The sequence below is a fragment of the Peromyscus maniculatus genome, chromosome 1, assembly GCF_049852395.1.
Source record: "Peromyscus maniculatus bairdii isolate BWxNUB_F1_BW_parent chromosome 1, HU_Pman_BW_mat_3.1, whole genome shotgun sequence".
Classification (NCBI taxonomy): Eukaryota; Metazoa; Chordata; class Mammalia; order Rodentia; family Cricetidae; genus Peromyscus; species Peromyscus maniculatus.
In genome coordinates, this window is record NC_134852.1 from 175273196 (window position 1) to 175290087 (window position 16892).

General features: G+C 42.4%; 1 protein-coding gene across 2 annotated transcripts in view; it reads right to left on the minus strand.

The window, feature by feature from the left end:
* Mamdc2 (MAM domain containing 2) overlaps positions 1-16892 on the minus strand; it is a 158218-nt gene that overhangs the window by 38730 nt on the left and 102596 nt on the right. For both annotated transcript variants that reach the window (XM_006985376.4, XM_016003868.3), the window contains exon 9: positions 14086-14351. In XM_006985376.4, the coding sequence (XP_006985438.1) occupies positions 14086-14351 (266 nt within the window). The remainder of the gene's footprint in view (positions 1-14085; positions 14352-16892) is intronic.

Here is a 16892-nt window from a genome sequence, read left to right on the forward strand (position 1 = left end):
TGCGTTGCCCCGGGTACCTGTGTTCCTGAATAAAGCCTCTTGCTGTTTGCATCTGACTCGTGGTCTCGGTGTGATCTCTGGGCGAGGGTCTCTCCAGAGGGAAGACTGCCTTCGGGGGTCTTTCACCAACACAATGAATAGGATTTGCAAGGCAAAGGAGACCAGGCTTTGTAAAGAGCTATGGAATATAATAAAATATGGCTCTTGCTGAACCATTAACAAAGATTGTCTGTAAAGAGATAACCTGGCCTAACCGCATGGTTTCATGGTGGCTTCTAAAGACCTTTCCATGGCCTGTTTAATAGACTCCAGGCTAAGTTGTTTAGTGGTGGACTAAACCAACATGGACTTTATCAGAGATTTAAAGCTCCAGTTAGCCCCATAATTAGACTGTGAAGGACAGATTCCATAAATGATCTTCAGATCAAAACACTTCAATTTTCTGCTAGCATAGCCATAAGTAAGCCATGTCCATCAAGGGATCCCAGTTATTCTTTGTTATCAATAGTGGGTCTCAACCTCAGATCTCCAGGTTAAACTGAACATTTCTTCTTGTGATACTAAAGTCCTTTGAAATCATTTCAGAGATAAAGTTGGGTGTGGTGACTACAGAGTTGGTAGAATTGTTCACAAAATTACTCTGATATACTTAGAGAGATTCTAGAACCCTTCATTAAGATTCTGTGCACACAAGAATAGTATGGAATGTCTAACGTCATTGTACTCATTTAAATGATTGTCAGTAAGTTAGTGTGTTTGATTCAGAAATCTACAAAAGCACAAAGAACACAACACAGATTTCACAATGAAGGCACTTGGCAGAAATAAAGGAATTTCCACTGGTTTCTAAGGACAAGCTGAGAGGAGCAGTACCCGGAAAAGAGTATGAGATTTAAGCATTCTTAGAACCTGGCTATATTTTAGGAAATTGTTGCTAAATTGTAACAGCATGCCTCTTGCAGATGCTATATTTGGTTTGCATGTCCCACAAACCACAAAAGGACCATGTGTTCTTAAACAAGTCTTTCGCTGACCGATGCTTTCTTCTTAAAAGACCCCAAAAGACCCATCAGGTTTTCTTTTTTCTTTCTTTTTGTAAATACTCGTGATTTAATTCAACTTTTAGCTTTGACAAGCAACAAAGGTTGATCAGCTTCTGGATTTTTCCAGTGCAAAAAATCTTCTTTATTCATAGAGGCCTTCAGTTTGAGAGAGAGGGCATACTGGGATAGAATATAGGCCACAGCTGATTTTTTTCATTGCTCTTTGGGTGGTAAACATTCAAACTTCACAACTCATTGATTTCAAAATGCTGCATCATTTTTGGATCTTCCTGCCACTGGAAAAATGGGGAGTGGGCAGAAGAGACCTCAGAATCTGTCAGTTTTAGAGCAAGACAAGGGGAGTCTCTGATAGAAATTTGCAGGACAGCAAGCTGCACATCCAAGCACGAAACACCAGCCCCTTGCCACGTCCGTGATGGGGAAAACTATACCACTCTGCTCATTCTTTCCTTCCTTCCTTTAGGTACTTAAAAATACTACTCCTCACTCAGCCCTAAACAGCATGTCTCCATCAAATCTCTCCTCCCAGGGCTCAAGGACTCCCCCTCCATCCCCCCACACCACCCCAGAGAAGGGGAGGCAGAAAGAACGTAAGAGCCAGAGGGGATGAAGAATACCAAGAACACAAGGCCTGCTAAATCAATACAAACTCACAGAGACCGAGGCAGTGTGCACAGGGCCTGCAAGGGTCTGCACAAGTCCTTTGCAAATGCATCATGGTGTCCAGTTTAGTGTTTTTATGGGATCCCTGAGTGTGAACAGGTGGGTCTCTGATTCTTGTATCTTCTCTTGGGCTCCTTTCCTTCTGTTTGTTTATTTTGTCTAATGCCAATGTGTTAGTTTTTGTTTTATCATATTATATTAATTATATTACATTATATTAATTATTATCCCCTAGGAACCTGTTTGTTTCTAATGAGAGACAGAAAGGGAGTGGATCTGGATGGGAAGAGAGATGAGGAAGACCTGGGAGGAGTAGAGACAGGGGAAGTCATAATCAGGATATATTATGTGATAAAAAAGTCTATTTTTTAATAAAATAAAAATATGGTTTGGAAAGTCTTGATCTTAGAACTTCCCAGTTAAAGAGCTCTGAGCCTGACTGTATAGCAGATACAGAAGTCTTACATCCAAGAGTTTTCAGAGCTGGGGCTCCAAAAGTACAGTGCTTTGCTATCCCAGCTATTGTGAACTAAAGGACATGGGCAGAGCCTCAGAAGCAAACTTTCTTGCCCATTTGAAGGGGAATCAGAGTGATACAGGTAGACTAGGAAAGGAAAATGGGCTTCCTAAGATGGCTGCTTATTTTCTCAGAAAACCTTACAAGGAGAAAGATGGAAGGCAATGGGGATGGGGGTGGGGGAGGCATTTAACAGGATCAAGAGTGGAAAGGGAAGACCCAGAGGTCTCGTAAACTACCCGAGCCAGGGAGTGACCTTTTAAAGGACTTCCAGCTTTAGGCTGCTCTTATCCGGAATGTATGCAGCTGTTAACTTTCCTTGCAGCTCGGGCTGCTGTCTTTCCTGTGGGCTCACATCTTTCTTCCTTCTAGGGAAGGAACTTGACAACCCTGTAGACAACTGCTGACACCCCCATTATACCTTTGTCTCCAGGTCCTCCAAAAAAGTCTGTAAAGACTAGAGTTTATCTTCTCTAAGGGAAATGACAAAAGCTAGAATCCCCTCTCCCTGCAAATCTCCCCATAAAACATAGAAACATTACTGTAATCTTTACCATCTTTCTGCTTTAGATGGTCATGTAGAACTCCTCTGACCTGCCTTATATGTCAGATAGGAGGTTATATTCCCCCCACTTCCGAAGGGGTCCTGACTGTGCTTGGGAGGAAAATCTCCCAATGAGGGGACTGCAAGTACCTAGTCAAGATCCTTTTCCTGCTCCCTACCTATTGTCATTTGTGCATTCTTTTCACCCAATAGTATTTCCATACAGCAGTCCATGCAGCACGGAGAACATATTCCTGGATCCCCGAGTCGTTGTTTCTGAAGGCTCCCATGTCACAGAAAACTTGAATTGGAGCTTCCATTTGTTTGACCATTCTCCTGCTGACCTGACTTGTGTAATAAGGAGGTTGTCATGGGGATGGAAAGTACAGGTACCATGTTTCCCTGCTTGCCTAGTTACTGAACACTGGAGTATAATGATGGCTGACACAGAACTGGCTTACGAGGACCCAGCAGTAACCTCTTCTCTCCCTTACTCAGTCCCATTACCTTTCCACACCATTTTTCCATTACAACTTTAGGAAAGAATTCCCAAATCCCTGATCCATCATCCTACAACATCATCATCACGTCCCCTTTATACTTCCTTTATGTCAAGACCAAAGCCTGAAATCAATGTTATATTCTTTTTACTGGGGACAAAGATGGCCAATTTTACAAAATATGGGACATTCTAATGGGATATGAATGTGAGATCTCCAAAAGTGAATGAATATTAGACAAAGAAAAGATAGCCACTGCCACATGACTTTATTTTTATTTTTTTAGGACAGGGTCTTATTAAGTTGCTGAATCTGACCTCAAACATGGGTATCTGGTATTACAGGCATGCGCCACCATGCCTAGCTCAATAATTATTTCTTTTGATAAATACTTAGAAATGTAATCATTATACCAAAGGTATACATGTTTGGATGTTTTTCCTTTTTATAAATATAGTTAAATGGTAATTGAAACATTGTACTAAACTAGTCCCAGTTTGGCTCCATGGTAGAGGGGCTTACTGCCTGACAATGCAGGTTTGATGACCTGTGTTCTATCTCCAGAACCCACAGAAGCTAGAGGAAGAGAACCAACTCTACAAGGTTGTCCTCAGGCCTCCATATATCCTCCATGGTACATGCATGCATACATATATCACATACCCCCTCAATAATAATAATAAAGTAAATAAAACTTTTTAAAAAGTGTATGAGAATGATATCCTTGCATCCTTATTGTATTGGGTAGTTTTATGACAATGTGATACAAGCTATAGTCATCTGAGAGGAGAGAATTGCAGTTGAGAAAACGCCTCCCTGAGATGTGGCTGCAGGCAGGCCTGTAGTATTTTCTTAATTAGTGATTGATTGGAGAGCTCAGCTCATTGTGGGTGGGGCCATCCATGGGATGGTGGTCCAGGGTTCTATAAGAAAGCAGGCCGAGAAAGCCATGAGGAGCAAGCCAGTAAGCAGCACCCCTCCAGGGCCTCTGCATCAGCTCTTGACTCCAGGTTCTTGCCCTGTTTGAGTTCTTGCCCTGACTTCCTGTGATGATGAACTGTGATGTGGAAGTATAAGCCAAACAAACCCTTTCCTCCCCAACTTGGTTTTTGTCATGGTGTTTCATCACAGCGATAGTAATCCTAACTAAGACACTCACCTTTCCAGGATCTTGTTTGTACATATATGCATGCACATATGTTTATATATACACATATAATTAGATGTATATGTGTATATACACAAAATTTATGTATGTATGAATGTATATCCTATAATGCATTTATTTTAATTAAAATAAATCATGTTTATATGAACATATGTTAATATATTTGGGGATCTAAAGTAAAAGATTTACTTTTTAACATATAAATACCATATATACTAATATATAAAATATTAATATATAATATATATTAATATATAAAATATATTTCTTCTTTTTCTTGAGGTGCTGAAGCTCAAATTCAGAGTTCTATGCCTGGCAGGAAAGTGACCTAACACTGAGTTACATTCTGGCCTCTATATTTTTTTCTAAAGCAAAGGTTTGTTTTTTATAATTCATAAATCAAACACTACAAACAGAATAAAGCATAAACAGCTATTAAGACAAACATCACACTTTAAGGTACTATATTTTTTAAACATATATTCAGTTGATAACTGATATATTATTAATTAAAAATGTCTTTAATGATAGATAAAGTTAGATGTATATTTTAAATGATATTTCTTTTTTCTGATTTTACTATAGATATCTTTTCTTTTTCTTTTTTCTTTTCTTTTCTTTTCTTTTTTTTTAGTTTTTTGAGACAGGGTTTCTCTGTATAGCTTTGCACCTTTCCTGGAACTCACTCTGTAGACCAGGCTGGCCTTGAACTCTCAAAGATCTGCCTGCCTCTGCCTCCCAAGTGCTGGGATTAAAGGCATGCGCCACCACCACCCAGGCACTGTAGATATCTGATTCACTTCCATATTGCTTTCCATATTGCTTAGCTTACTTCTATTTACCAATTTATTAGAAAAATTTATATTAAATGTATTAGGGATACACATGATGCACACTCATGCAAACAAAGCACTTATATGCACAAAAGAAAATAAATATTTAAAAATTTCAGAGCCCTAGGCAGTTTACAATTATTTACTTTGGCATTATTTAAGGGCACAATGAAGATGAAGAATTTAAGGTGGAAATACAAATTGCAGACTTGAATTTCAGCTTTTTCCCCCCCTCTAAACGAAAAAGATTCTTGTAAGAAGAAATAAGTGCAGGACAGCATCTGTAAAAAATGCACTTTGCACAAGAATAAAACACAGTTCCTGCCACTAAGATGCCTAAAAATAAAGCAAGCAGAGACTGACAGGTCACCTAAGTGCATGTGCTCATTTCAAAGAGAGGGGACAAGGCATTCCGATTTACAGTTAATGCCTAAGACAAGATTCCAAGTCAGGTCTTCCTATTCCTGACCCAGTGCTCTTTTATTATACAAATTTCACTCCAACAAATAAACACAAGCTTCAAAGGAAGGGGGCATTTGTGAAAGAGCTCAGGAGATGGGTAGGATTTTTCTCCAAGTGTAGTGATCCCTGCAGAAACACCAATGAGTAACACTGTCTGCTGCTGACACCCTTTGAAGGAACATTGAGAAGGAAGACAGAGGGGGAGAATGTGTGGAGTGACTGGATGGTGAATGCTGTGACCCCACACATGGATTGGTCTGTTAGTGGAAGTTCAGATAGCCTGTTGGGAGGCGATAGAACTATGGGAGACGAAGAGCTTTAGAAGAAGTGCATCTCTGAGGATGTGTCTTTGGAATGCACTTCTTGGCTTCATGTTGTAGAGTGTTAGCTGAAGATGTGTTATATTTGTTTATGCTGTGGAACATTTGTCTTAATGATGCGAAGATGTGTTGCATGTTTTATGTTGCATTTGTTTAACTCTGTGAAGCTGTGTTACTTTACCTATCTAAAACACCTGATTGGTCTAATAAAGAGCTGACTGTCCAATAGCAAGGCAGGAGAAAGGACAGCTGGAGCATTAGCAAGAGTTTCTAATGTTACTCATTTAACCACAGAACTCTTGTTCACTGGAACATATCTATTGTGTTGTACTTCATGGTGCATAGCTAGAGGCAGACATAGGCTTTAGCTTTTGTTTTTGTCTTCTTAACCTGGTGGGGAAATTATACTTGGTTGGATGGGGGCTTCCTCTTAAATGCATGCAAAGCTCAATGTTTGACTTTTAGTCTTACAGTAGTCGAGTAAGGATGTAGATTTAGAATGCTTTGCAATAAGGATTTTAATGAGTGCTGAGGTGATCATCAGCCCAGTTCTGGAAGAGCTAGAGTGCTTTGCCATCCTCTCATTCATCAGCCTCTTAACTCCCCTCCCCCAAATAAATACTTAATAAACAAAATATTGAGTCCTCCTACCCCCAGTGCATTTAATTAAAAGGCTATTGAAGCATCTTCACTAAAAGGAGTTGCAGACAGGAAGTTCCTCAGGAGCTACCCTCCTTGCGACAGTGACCAAGCATATGTTAGGTGTAACATTTGAAGGCTGAATGGCTAATGTTTGGGTGTCATCATTATGAATTTCTGATCTCATTCTGGAGTCTCTCCTCATGGTTTGGCTTTTAGTAAAAGCATTTTGGAGCAAATGTCCCCTCCCTCTCTCCCTCCCCACCTCCCTCCCTATCTCTCTGTGTGTCTGTCTCTCTGTGTTTCTGCTTTTCTCTCCTTGTCTCCCCCTTTCCATCTCCCTTCTCTCCCCTCCCTCTTCTCTTCCCCTCCCCTTCTCCCCCTCCCTGGCAAGTGCCATCTCATTAAGCTAGAACACACCCTCACAGATTGCTCTCTCTTCCAGGTAGCTTGGCTTTGTTTGTTTGTTTGTTTGAGATAGGATCTTGCTTTGTAAATTCAAACTCTCAGTACCCCTTCTGCCTCAGCCACCCCCTCCCCAAATGTTGGAATTATGGAATGTGTTACCACACACAGTCCCCGAACAGTTCTTCCCAGCTGCTCTCTATTCCGTACAACACTGTGATGGTAGAGATGGGGACATGGAAGATACAGTTTTATAGTTCTTGAACTTTTGAAAATGTTTCTAAAACATTAAAAGTATTTTTTTAAGAGAGAGAAGGGACTGGGGAAATAGATCAACTAATAAAGTACCCGCCACGCATGCCTGAGGAACTGAGCTCCACCTCAGGACCAACATAAAAAGCCAGGTGTGGCGGTGGGGAAGCAGCTAGCAGGGTCCCTGGGGCTTGCTGGCCAGACAGTCTAATCAAATTAGGGAGCTCCAGCTTCAGGAAAATGCTTTGTTTTACAGATAAGGTGGCAGCCAGGCGGTGGTGGCCCCCATCATTAATCCCAGCACTCAGGAGGCAGAGGCAGGTGGATCTCTGTGAGTTCAAGGCCAGCCTGGTCTACAGAGTGAGTTCCAGAACAGCCAAGGCTTCACAGGGAAACCCTATGTCAAATAAATAAAATTTTTTATAAATAAATAAATAAACAAAGTGGTGAAAAATTGAGAAAAACTTCTGACATTGATCTCTGGCTCCTGTGTGTGTGTGGGCGCATGCCCACACACACACACACACACACACACACACACACACACACACACACACACTCCTCTGCACTGCACATATGTGCACATACACACACAAACATATGCAAAATCTTGTTGTAGGACTCATGGTTGGATAAGTCTTCCACTATTCAAGAAAGCCTAATATTGCTAAAAATGATTTAACTCTGACCTCATTTTCAGCACCTCACAGCAAAAATCAAGATACAGAATTATCAATGCACTAAATAAATGTTGTGACCTAGAAAAACAGCCTTTGTTCTTTCTTTCTCTATGTCTGTGCTGTGCTGAGTTTAATTGTGCTAATTATATGCCGGGAGACATACTACATACTTCACCTAATTTCGTGTGACACACAGGACAACTTTATGGAGCGAGTACTACCAGATGCCCATTTTACACATGGGAGAAAAGTGAAGGCTGCGTAGATAACAGGGCCACAGAACTAGCCCAGAGTGTGAAGCTGTGAGTGACGAGGACCCACAGCCAGGCACCGTAAGCAGTGTGCAGAATCTCCCCTCTACCTCATGGTCTGCTTTGTCTGTGATGAACCACCTTGAATTCTGATCCCTTCCAGGAGCCAAACATTTCTAAAATCGATCAATGGAGAGTCCATTTAATAAAGCCCTGGATTTGCTGAGTTGCCTAATCTGTGTGTTCGGGCTGGACTGTCCTTCGTCCCTGACCCTGTCATTTGACATCAACCAGGAGAGGCTTGGGTGGCATACGGGGATTGTATAAATACAGCCTGTGTTCTGTAGTTCGTGAATCCCACATCCACTCTCAGCCCGGTCATTTGAAAGCCATGCGGTGTTGAACAGTGTCCTTTTACCTTTCGTTTTGTTTTGTTTTTGTTTTTCAAGATAAAGTTTTTGTATGTAACCCTGGCTATCCTGGAACTCACTCTGTGGACCAGGTTGGCCTTGAACTCAGAGATCCACCTACTTCTGCCACTCAAGTGCCAGGACTAAAGGTGTGCATCTGCATCCCCTGGCTCAGCATCCTTACGTTTTGCCAAACTTTTCTATTAAGTATGATCACAAAATTTCCCTTCCTAAGGGAGCTGTGGCAGCTAGCGGACTGTCCTATGGAGTTATTAGAAGCCTCACCCTTGGCAGCTGAAGAGTGTCACATAAAATACCCCTTCATAGCTTGTTTGCTGGAGTGGCATAAAGGAAATGCGTACCTTTTGCTGTCTTTCCTTAAACAGGGATATAGATGACAGTTTCAGTTAAAGTTTAGTTAAGAGAGCCAGCAAGGAATTGTTAATCTAACTAGCCCATTGTCTTTAAAGTGGGCTGGATAAGTACCGAAAGGGGAGAGAAAGAGAAAGAAACAGGCTGGGAGGAAGGCCATGAGGGGAAGGGACAGACAGGGGATCTATGCATTGAGAGGATGGGAGGAGAAGCTGGGGAGACAGGGTGAAAGGTTGGACTTCACAGTTCTGGCCAAGAAGCCCATTGCTGTGCTGTGTTTTGGTCCCAACTCACAAACCACGGAGAGAAGAAAAGAATGCTCATGGAAGCAGGCCCTGCTGGGGCATGGGCCCCAGCAAGTCGTAGTTACTGGTCTGGGGCCTGAAGTATGGAGGACACAGTGCAGGCTCCTCCTCCAGCAGTGATGTATGAGGAAGCCCTCGGGTCAGCATCAATTTCTAGCAACACATCTGAGTTCATCATTAGGATAATCTACTTTCATTCCAGGGCAGAATGGGCACTAAAAAGAGATACATTTTTTTAAAGATATGATCACGTTATGGGAATTAAATGAAATAATAAATGCTACCTAGATTACCTAGACTCCAACAAAGGATGGAAACTTCACCTCCTCTACTGCACAAAAAGAGGCCTTCCTTAAGACCAGACCTCAACCTCCCAAAGTTCTCCTGCACCAAGGGGCAAGCCTCAGGGAGAGCAAGATCACATTTTACTCCCCAGAGCTGCATGTAACACCCTTAGAACAACCATTCATTCATTCATTCATTCATTCATTCACAACTTATCCGCAAAATACACTTGAGCAGAATTTTGCTGCGGACACGGAGATGATAAAAAACTGGTAAAGTCTTTGTCTATATGAAAGCTCTAATAAGAGAGGAGAGAAGTAATAAAAGGTAAACGAAAAAATTAGTTTTGGATTTGGATAGCTGTGGTGTACAAAATAAGACAATATGATTGGGGAACAATCTGAGGATGGGGAAAGAGCTGATAAACTGAGTGGTCTGGAAAGTTCCAGTGAGAGAGGAAGCCCTTCATGAGTGTAGCCTCCTGCAACAAGGACACACCTCTTGCCACAGGACATGCCTCTTCCCACAAAGACACTCCTCCTCCCATGTGAAGCAGGGGGATATGGGAATTGATGGGGAAAGACTCCCAGTGAAGAAGGGACTACAAGTGAAAAGGCCATGATGAAGGAATGGCCTTGACACGCAGGGACAGAGAGGAGTCTTGTGAGATCATGCGCCTTTGAGCAGGGTAGAGGGAGCAGAAGTTAGCGATGTAGGTGAGCATCAGATCACGTGGTGCTTTACAAGCCATGGTCAGGGAGACAGCTCTGTCCTGCAGGCTGTGGGAGTGTTTCGTGGAGGGAACGGCACCATCTGATTGCTGCTTCAGGAAGGTGATCTGGTTGCTGCTTCAGAGCGGAGAAACGGCAAGCCCGAGTCACAGAAAATAGCAAAGTATCTTCATAATTGAGGCGAATACGATGATTTTGTGTGGGGGGTAGCAAGTGAGACAGAGAGAACAAGTCTAGATGCATTTTCGAGCTCCAACCTAATGATCTTGCCTGCAATTTGAAGGAAAAGCATCAAGAAACTAAGGAGAACCAAGTCCTTTTAACACGCCGAGATTTCGGTGTCCTCTGTAAATGGATTGTGGGAGGATGTTAAGGATTGGGTGTGAGAGAACACACGGCTGGACACAAAGGAGGTACTTGGTGAACAGCCACGTTACCTCTGGTTTTGACCTGAGTTGATCTGTAACTTTCTAGAAGTCCCAGCAGGTTCATTTCAGAACCTTAGTCATTATAAATTCCAACTATTATAAAAATGTATGGGAAGCACAATATGTTCAGGAAAATCTCTTAGGCTTCCACCAGTTTAGAATAAGTTAAAATAAATATTGAATGATTAAACTGTAGAAAGCAGCCAATAGAAGCTTCTAGACAACATGTAACAGCTGACAAGCATTCACCCTGTGCCTATTTTCAGTGCTTAGTGACTTAACACTCTTTTCTAAATGTGATGAATATTTGGAGAAACACACCCTCTGTGGACAGGAGCCACATGTGGGGAACAATCCCACAGGTTTGGTGGTGTGCTTCTGAAATACTTTTCTCAGAGGCATTGCAGGATGCTTACAACAACCACACATTTAACTCTAGCCTCTTAGGAGTATGAGGAGTCCCATCCAGATATGTGAACATGCAGGGACCTCTCCCAGCATCTCAGAGTGGGAGAACCGGGCATGGAATTCACATAAAGAAGCACTTGCCTAGCTCTTTACCCACTGAAAACCTGCTAGTCTACTAAGCCTGGGTTCAGGATAGTTCATTTTACAAGAAAACAAAAGAAAGAAGCCAAGGGGTTAGGGCAAGAGAAGGGTTCACTCTAACACTACTACAAAACAGCGAACAGGGTTTGCAATTAGAGACAGAATTATTTCCATGTTTGGAATCAGCTTAGAGATCCAAAGAGGGTATGGCACACGTGGGGCCATTTAGAAATGGGCAAATGATTTCGGTTGTTGCAATAACCATGGAAGTTTAAAATCCAGTAATTTGAGGGATGGCTCTATACACAGTCAGAATGGTCTGCCTTATAATGTCAACAGAGCCTCTGCTAGGATCTCTGTTCAAGGTCAAGCACAGAGGGCATAGTAGGAATATAAGTGTGTGCTTAAGCTGTAACAACATCACAGCAACTATATCTTTGAGATGGGCAAAGAAAGCAAAGGGAAATTATAAGGGCGAGAGTGTATTCTTTTTACAAAGTAGGTGTAAACAAACACTATCTAAAGTTTGACATTGAAGTATAGTTAAAGTTATAAATTCTAAGAGCCAAAATAAAAACAACTAAAAACTATGAGAGGGAGAAGTCCTTATCTTTTCACAGCAGAGAATCAGCAAACACAGTTAAGGTTAATGGAGGAAAACCTTGCAATCTGGAAGGAAACTCCCCAGAAAAAAACAGAAGTAGAATTGGAGTTTGCATTCAGGGGTAGAGGACAGTGATAGACACCCTGGCTCTTCACTGGATCCCTTGTCTTAAGTAGCTTTCATGTGTGTAAACACTTGGAAACACAACATAGACACACGTAAGTTCACATGGGTATCCACCATACATAAGCAAGCTTCAACTCCTCTCCACTTACTGCACTCTTTCCCACTCTGAGGAGCTAGTTCTGCCCAGCAGGAGTCTTCTAGAACTAGGCCAGTTTCAAACATACACCTGGAGGTTTCTGTGTTAAACTTCCATTTAAATCCATCAGCAGATCCTCCCAAGAGCTATAAGAACTCCCCGACCCTGACTGGGCCTAGCTCCATTTTCCCACAGTGGCTGGGCATCTTGGTGTTCAGCTTCCAAAGGAGAAAAGGGCAGAACCTCAGGGGCATCCTTATCTGCTAGGATGCTGACCCATCTTCCTGGGTGTCAGGTAACAGCAGTGACTCTCTGGGGAGGATTGAGCAGATTCCTAAACATTTGCCAGTGGTTACTGGGGAGAGGAGGAGCAGGGGTTAGAAGCCATCATGGCTTTAACTTTGACCCTCCAAACATCAGGTCTGCCAAGTCTGGATGACATTATTTCAAGTAACAATCAGTGGAACCACTTTTATAACTTTCTGAGCAATCTTCCTGTGGGATAGTGGCATTCAATGACTGTATCTCAATCTAAGGCATCTTAATTTGTTGTCAAATGTGACTGCCATCTCAAGAACAGGATCTGAGATTCATTTATCTTTATATCCCTTGCTTCTGACATATACAGAATAAATGATGGTTGAATAAAGGAACAGACACATGGATGAATGATTAAATACATGTAAGCCAAATAAATAAATAAGATGCTTATTATATTTTCCCTTAAAAATCAATGAAATTGAATTGAAAGTATAACATACATTCTACATTCTGCTGCATCCTCGATTCTGTGAAACCGGGATGTGTGTGTGTGTTTGTGTATGCGTGTTGTGATGACTGTTTGTGAGAGTTAAGTGATTGGTAATGGGAAAACAACTTAATTCCTTGAGATGCGAGAGGCCTGGGCTTCTCCAGAGGTGCTGGATTGAGGAGGAAGTGCAATAACATTGCAGGTGTCAAACGACATTTACACAAAGAACAATTCATCGAGAACACATCTGGAATTATCTAGGCAACAAGCTAAAGGATTGTCTTGCCCTCCCATGGTTTTAAGCTTTCTTGGGGAGACTGGAATTCCGGTAGCTCTTGGATGATGTGATGATCAGCTTATTTACCCATCCACACAACAATACATACGGAGCTCCCATTGCATGAGATGCATTTGGAGGGAAGGACCTTTGCTCGCTCTCTTTGGGTCTCTTTCTTACACAGAGAGGACACTGAAGAAAAATGTGAGTTGGCTGACACACCGAAACAAAACAATTTTTCCAACACTGGTTTCATATCTTAGTTCACAGAATTTATTGCATCTGTGAAACCTCCTTGAGTTTATGAATTGGTAAGCTTGGGAGGCTAGCTACTGCCATTCTTGTGTGTTCTTGATTTATAGGTCTGTTTTTGCACTCTGATTGCTATCAAAATCAGCTGCTGATGGCTCCCTGTGTCAGTCTCTGAGTGGGGTCAGCTGGCTCTAGTGAGCAGCCTGTCCTTATCCTATGCTCTGCTAAGGCCTTAAGCACTGACCTTAAAGCCACAGTGAAGACCCAGGCACAATGATCTCATCTTTTAAATTTCAGCATTTTTTTTGGGGGGGGGTGAGGGGAGAGAGGGGGGAAAGGAAGAAAGAGAGAGGTCTTAGGTGGACATATTTCAGAAAATGCAAAAGAATTGAAGACTTAACCTGCATCTGTCTGAGGGCAGGTTATGTGTGGTGTATGCATGAAGGCAGATGTTAATCTGAACAGAAGTATAATACACCATCAGTGGACAGTAACTAAACAGAAATCGCTCACATATCAAGCAGCTAAAACTGGACACAGGTAGTGCAGATTCTACTGTACCTTTGTGGGCATGGGCTTCTTAAAGCTGATTTCAGCTTGCATCCAAACACCCCTCGGGGACTCGAGCACAGACCAGATCTTCTCTTGAACCACGTGGTTTTCTTCAAAGATATAAACCGCGAGGGTGTCGCTCATTTTCAAAAACCCGAAGATGGCATAATGAAAGCGCACACAGTACTGCATGTTTCCTGGTAAGGAGGGACCGTAAAGCCTCCCGATGTAACCAGGCTGGGCTGTAAACTTAGTGTTGGCCAGCAGGTAATGCCCTGTGAGGAAAACAAACCCCTTAGAGCCACAGCAATGCAGAGTGAGGAGCACAGACTGACAGGTGGAAAACGGCCAAAGCGAGGGGGTGGGCCAGCAGAGACTACTTCCACAGGCTTTAAACTATGAAGATGTTTTTTCTAACGTTTGCAATTTTAGTAAGAAAAAAAAATCTATAAAATGTCCTTATATCTTGATTGCAAATGAAATTTTAGAGATTCAAGTAAATCTTATAGTACACAGACTCAGATTTATGGTATTAAGAATTATACTTTTTGTCTCGGGCATCCGGATAGAGAGGAACTTGGGAGCAAAGTACATGAATTCCCAAATCCATCAGTGAGCTACAAGTGTTGAACAAACAACATATGGCTGACTATAACAAGGTCCAAATGCATGAAGATGCATCTGATCACTATAAATGGAATGTGATACAATTACAGATTTTAAAATGTGCTATTATTGGTAAAAGTGTTCCACAAAAGTGTGTTTAGATGTTTTCCCAAGTTTAAAGTAAAGTGGTTGGTATTTATTACTAGGACAAATAAATTCATAAAAAAAAAAAAAGAAAAAAAAAAAGAATTATACTTTTTTATAACACAAAAAAGAAGGAGTGAGCTCTGAACTACTGTCTGGCTCTCTGGATAGCTGGTGCTGGGCCACACTCAGTGGCAGTCACGAGCTCATCCCCAGGCCTTATCTGTAGTGCCTTGTTGGGTGGTGGGAAGGCGGGGTGGCCTGGCATCGTTTGAAATTTCTGTGTCTGGGCAAACCCCACTGTTCTCTTGACCACATATTAAACCTGCCCCTGGAAAACCATGTTTCTAGCCAGATGGGCCCTCCGAGGTGCTGAGGCTGTGCTCAATTTCCTCGTTTCTTCTAAATAGCATAAGGAAGCTTCTAGCAGCAGAGGTTCCCTCACCGCCAACCCTACTGTCCACACAGTCAACTTAAAATGGACCCGTGTGTGCAAAGTCAGGCAGAACAGAACAGTTTTCCCCTTTTCTGCTCCGTTCTCAGTGAGTTCTCTTCATGGCACTTCAGTGTTTGACCTACAGTCTAGTTTTCCCAAAAATATTTTTGAAATCCCATCCTTGTGAGAAGAGTCAGGGGCCTGTTGTCTCCCCTGCACAGGTGGGGCATGTGTGACACAGTTCCAGCACCGTCGTCTGCAAACCAGGAAGAAAAGCCTCCCCAGGCCCTGGACTCCAGACTTTCAGCCTCGTGGATGGCACAAAAAGCCCCAGTCTGTGGTACTTCGCTCTGGCAATGGACAAATATGGATGGCCACACAACAGTCCAACCCTTTCGTAACCTAAACATCATCCTTCTCTTCTCTGCTCAAAGCCTTTCAGTGGATTTTTATCTCCTTTATAATTAAACCCCCAGTGCTCACTCTGGTCTGTCAAACCTGTCATCCATTGCCCTCTCTATCTTCTCCCCTCCCCGTCTCCTCACAGGCAGCCATGCTGGCCCCTCTACCACACAGTTGGTGTGGCCAGCTCTCTCCACACTGAAAGACCTCACAGGAGCTTGTCCTCTGCAGCTTCCCTGAAGAGACCACTCTAAATCCCCAACCCAAATCAGTTCCTTACTCTATTCTCTCCAGAGCGCTGAAGGCCGTCAGAACAAAGCACCCCAAATACGCCACTCTGGCACATTGATTATTTTGAGCAGAAGGCACTTGAGGACAGACGAGGCAGAGTAAGCTCTCTACCCTCTCACTTTCTATCAAAAGCAGGCCATAAAACTTCCTATGAGCAAGGCACACATCCTGTTTAGGAAGTCGGTATAGTACAGGCCGAGACTACACCAAAATGGATCTGTACAAACAAACCCACAACAAAGCCCCTTGTCTTTTGTTAGTTTTCTCCATAGATTTCCTAGTCTCTTTCTCACAATTTACCATCCCTCCCTTCCTCCCCCCCCCCCCCCCGCCTCTAGACTTTCCACAGCATTATCATTCTTTCTTTATTTTTTTTTAAAAGATACATAAGCTTCCAGGCCTATGTGCTTTTCTAGTCTTCATTTTCCCTGTGAAGGTTCCCATGTGCATGTAAGAATATTTTACTAGAACGTTACATTTTTCTCTTGCTAACCTGATTCATGTCCAATTTTCAGCCTCAGCTACAGAAACTAAGAGGAAAGGGGACACGTTTTCCTCCCAGACACCCTTTGCTGCCCTTGGAATTACGTTCATGTGTGTATATGCTTATCTAGCACTTCCTTTGTTCATTGAAATGGTTCTCAGCCAGGAGAGTGAGGTTCATATCACTATTTTATCCCCCCTGGGTTAATTTGCCAAAGTTTAGAAAAGGCCAAAGCCTACAAATAGGGCCTGGATTTCCACAAATTAAAGCATCTGTAAGAAAACAATGCAAAATTATAGGCATAACATTGCAAGGCCCTTTCCAAGACCATCTTGGGGTTCTATGTAAGTGAGCATATCTAGAAATTTAGCTTCCTTAGTTTCATGGCAAATTCATCACAGCTCCCAGAATGTAGATAAATAAATAAAACACAAAATTACTTAGCCCCCTGCC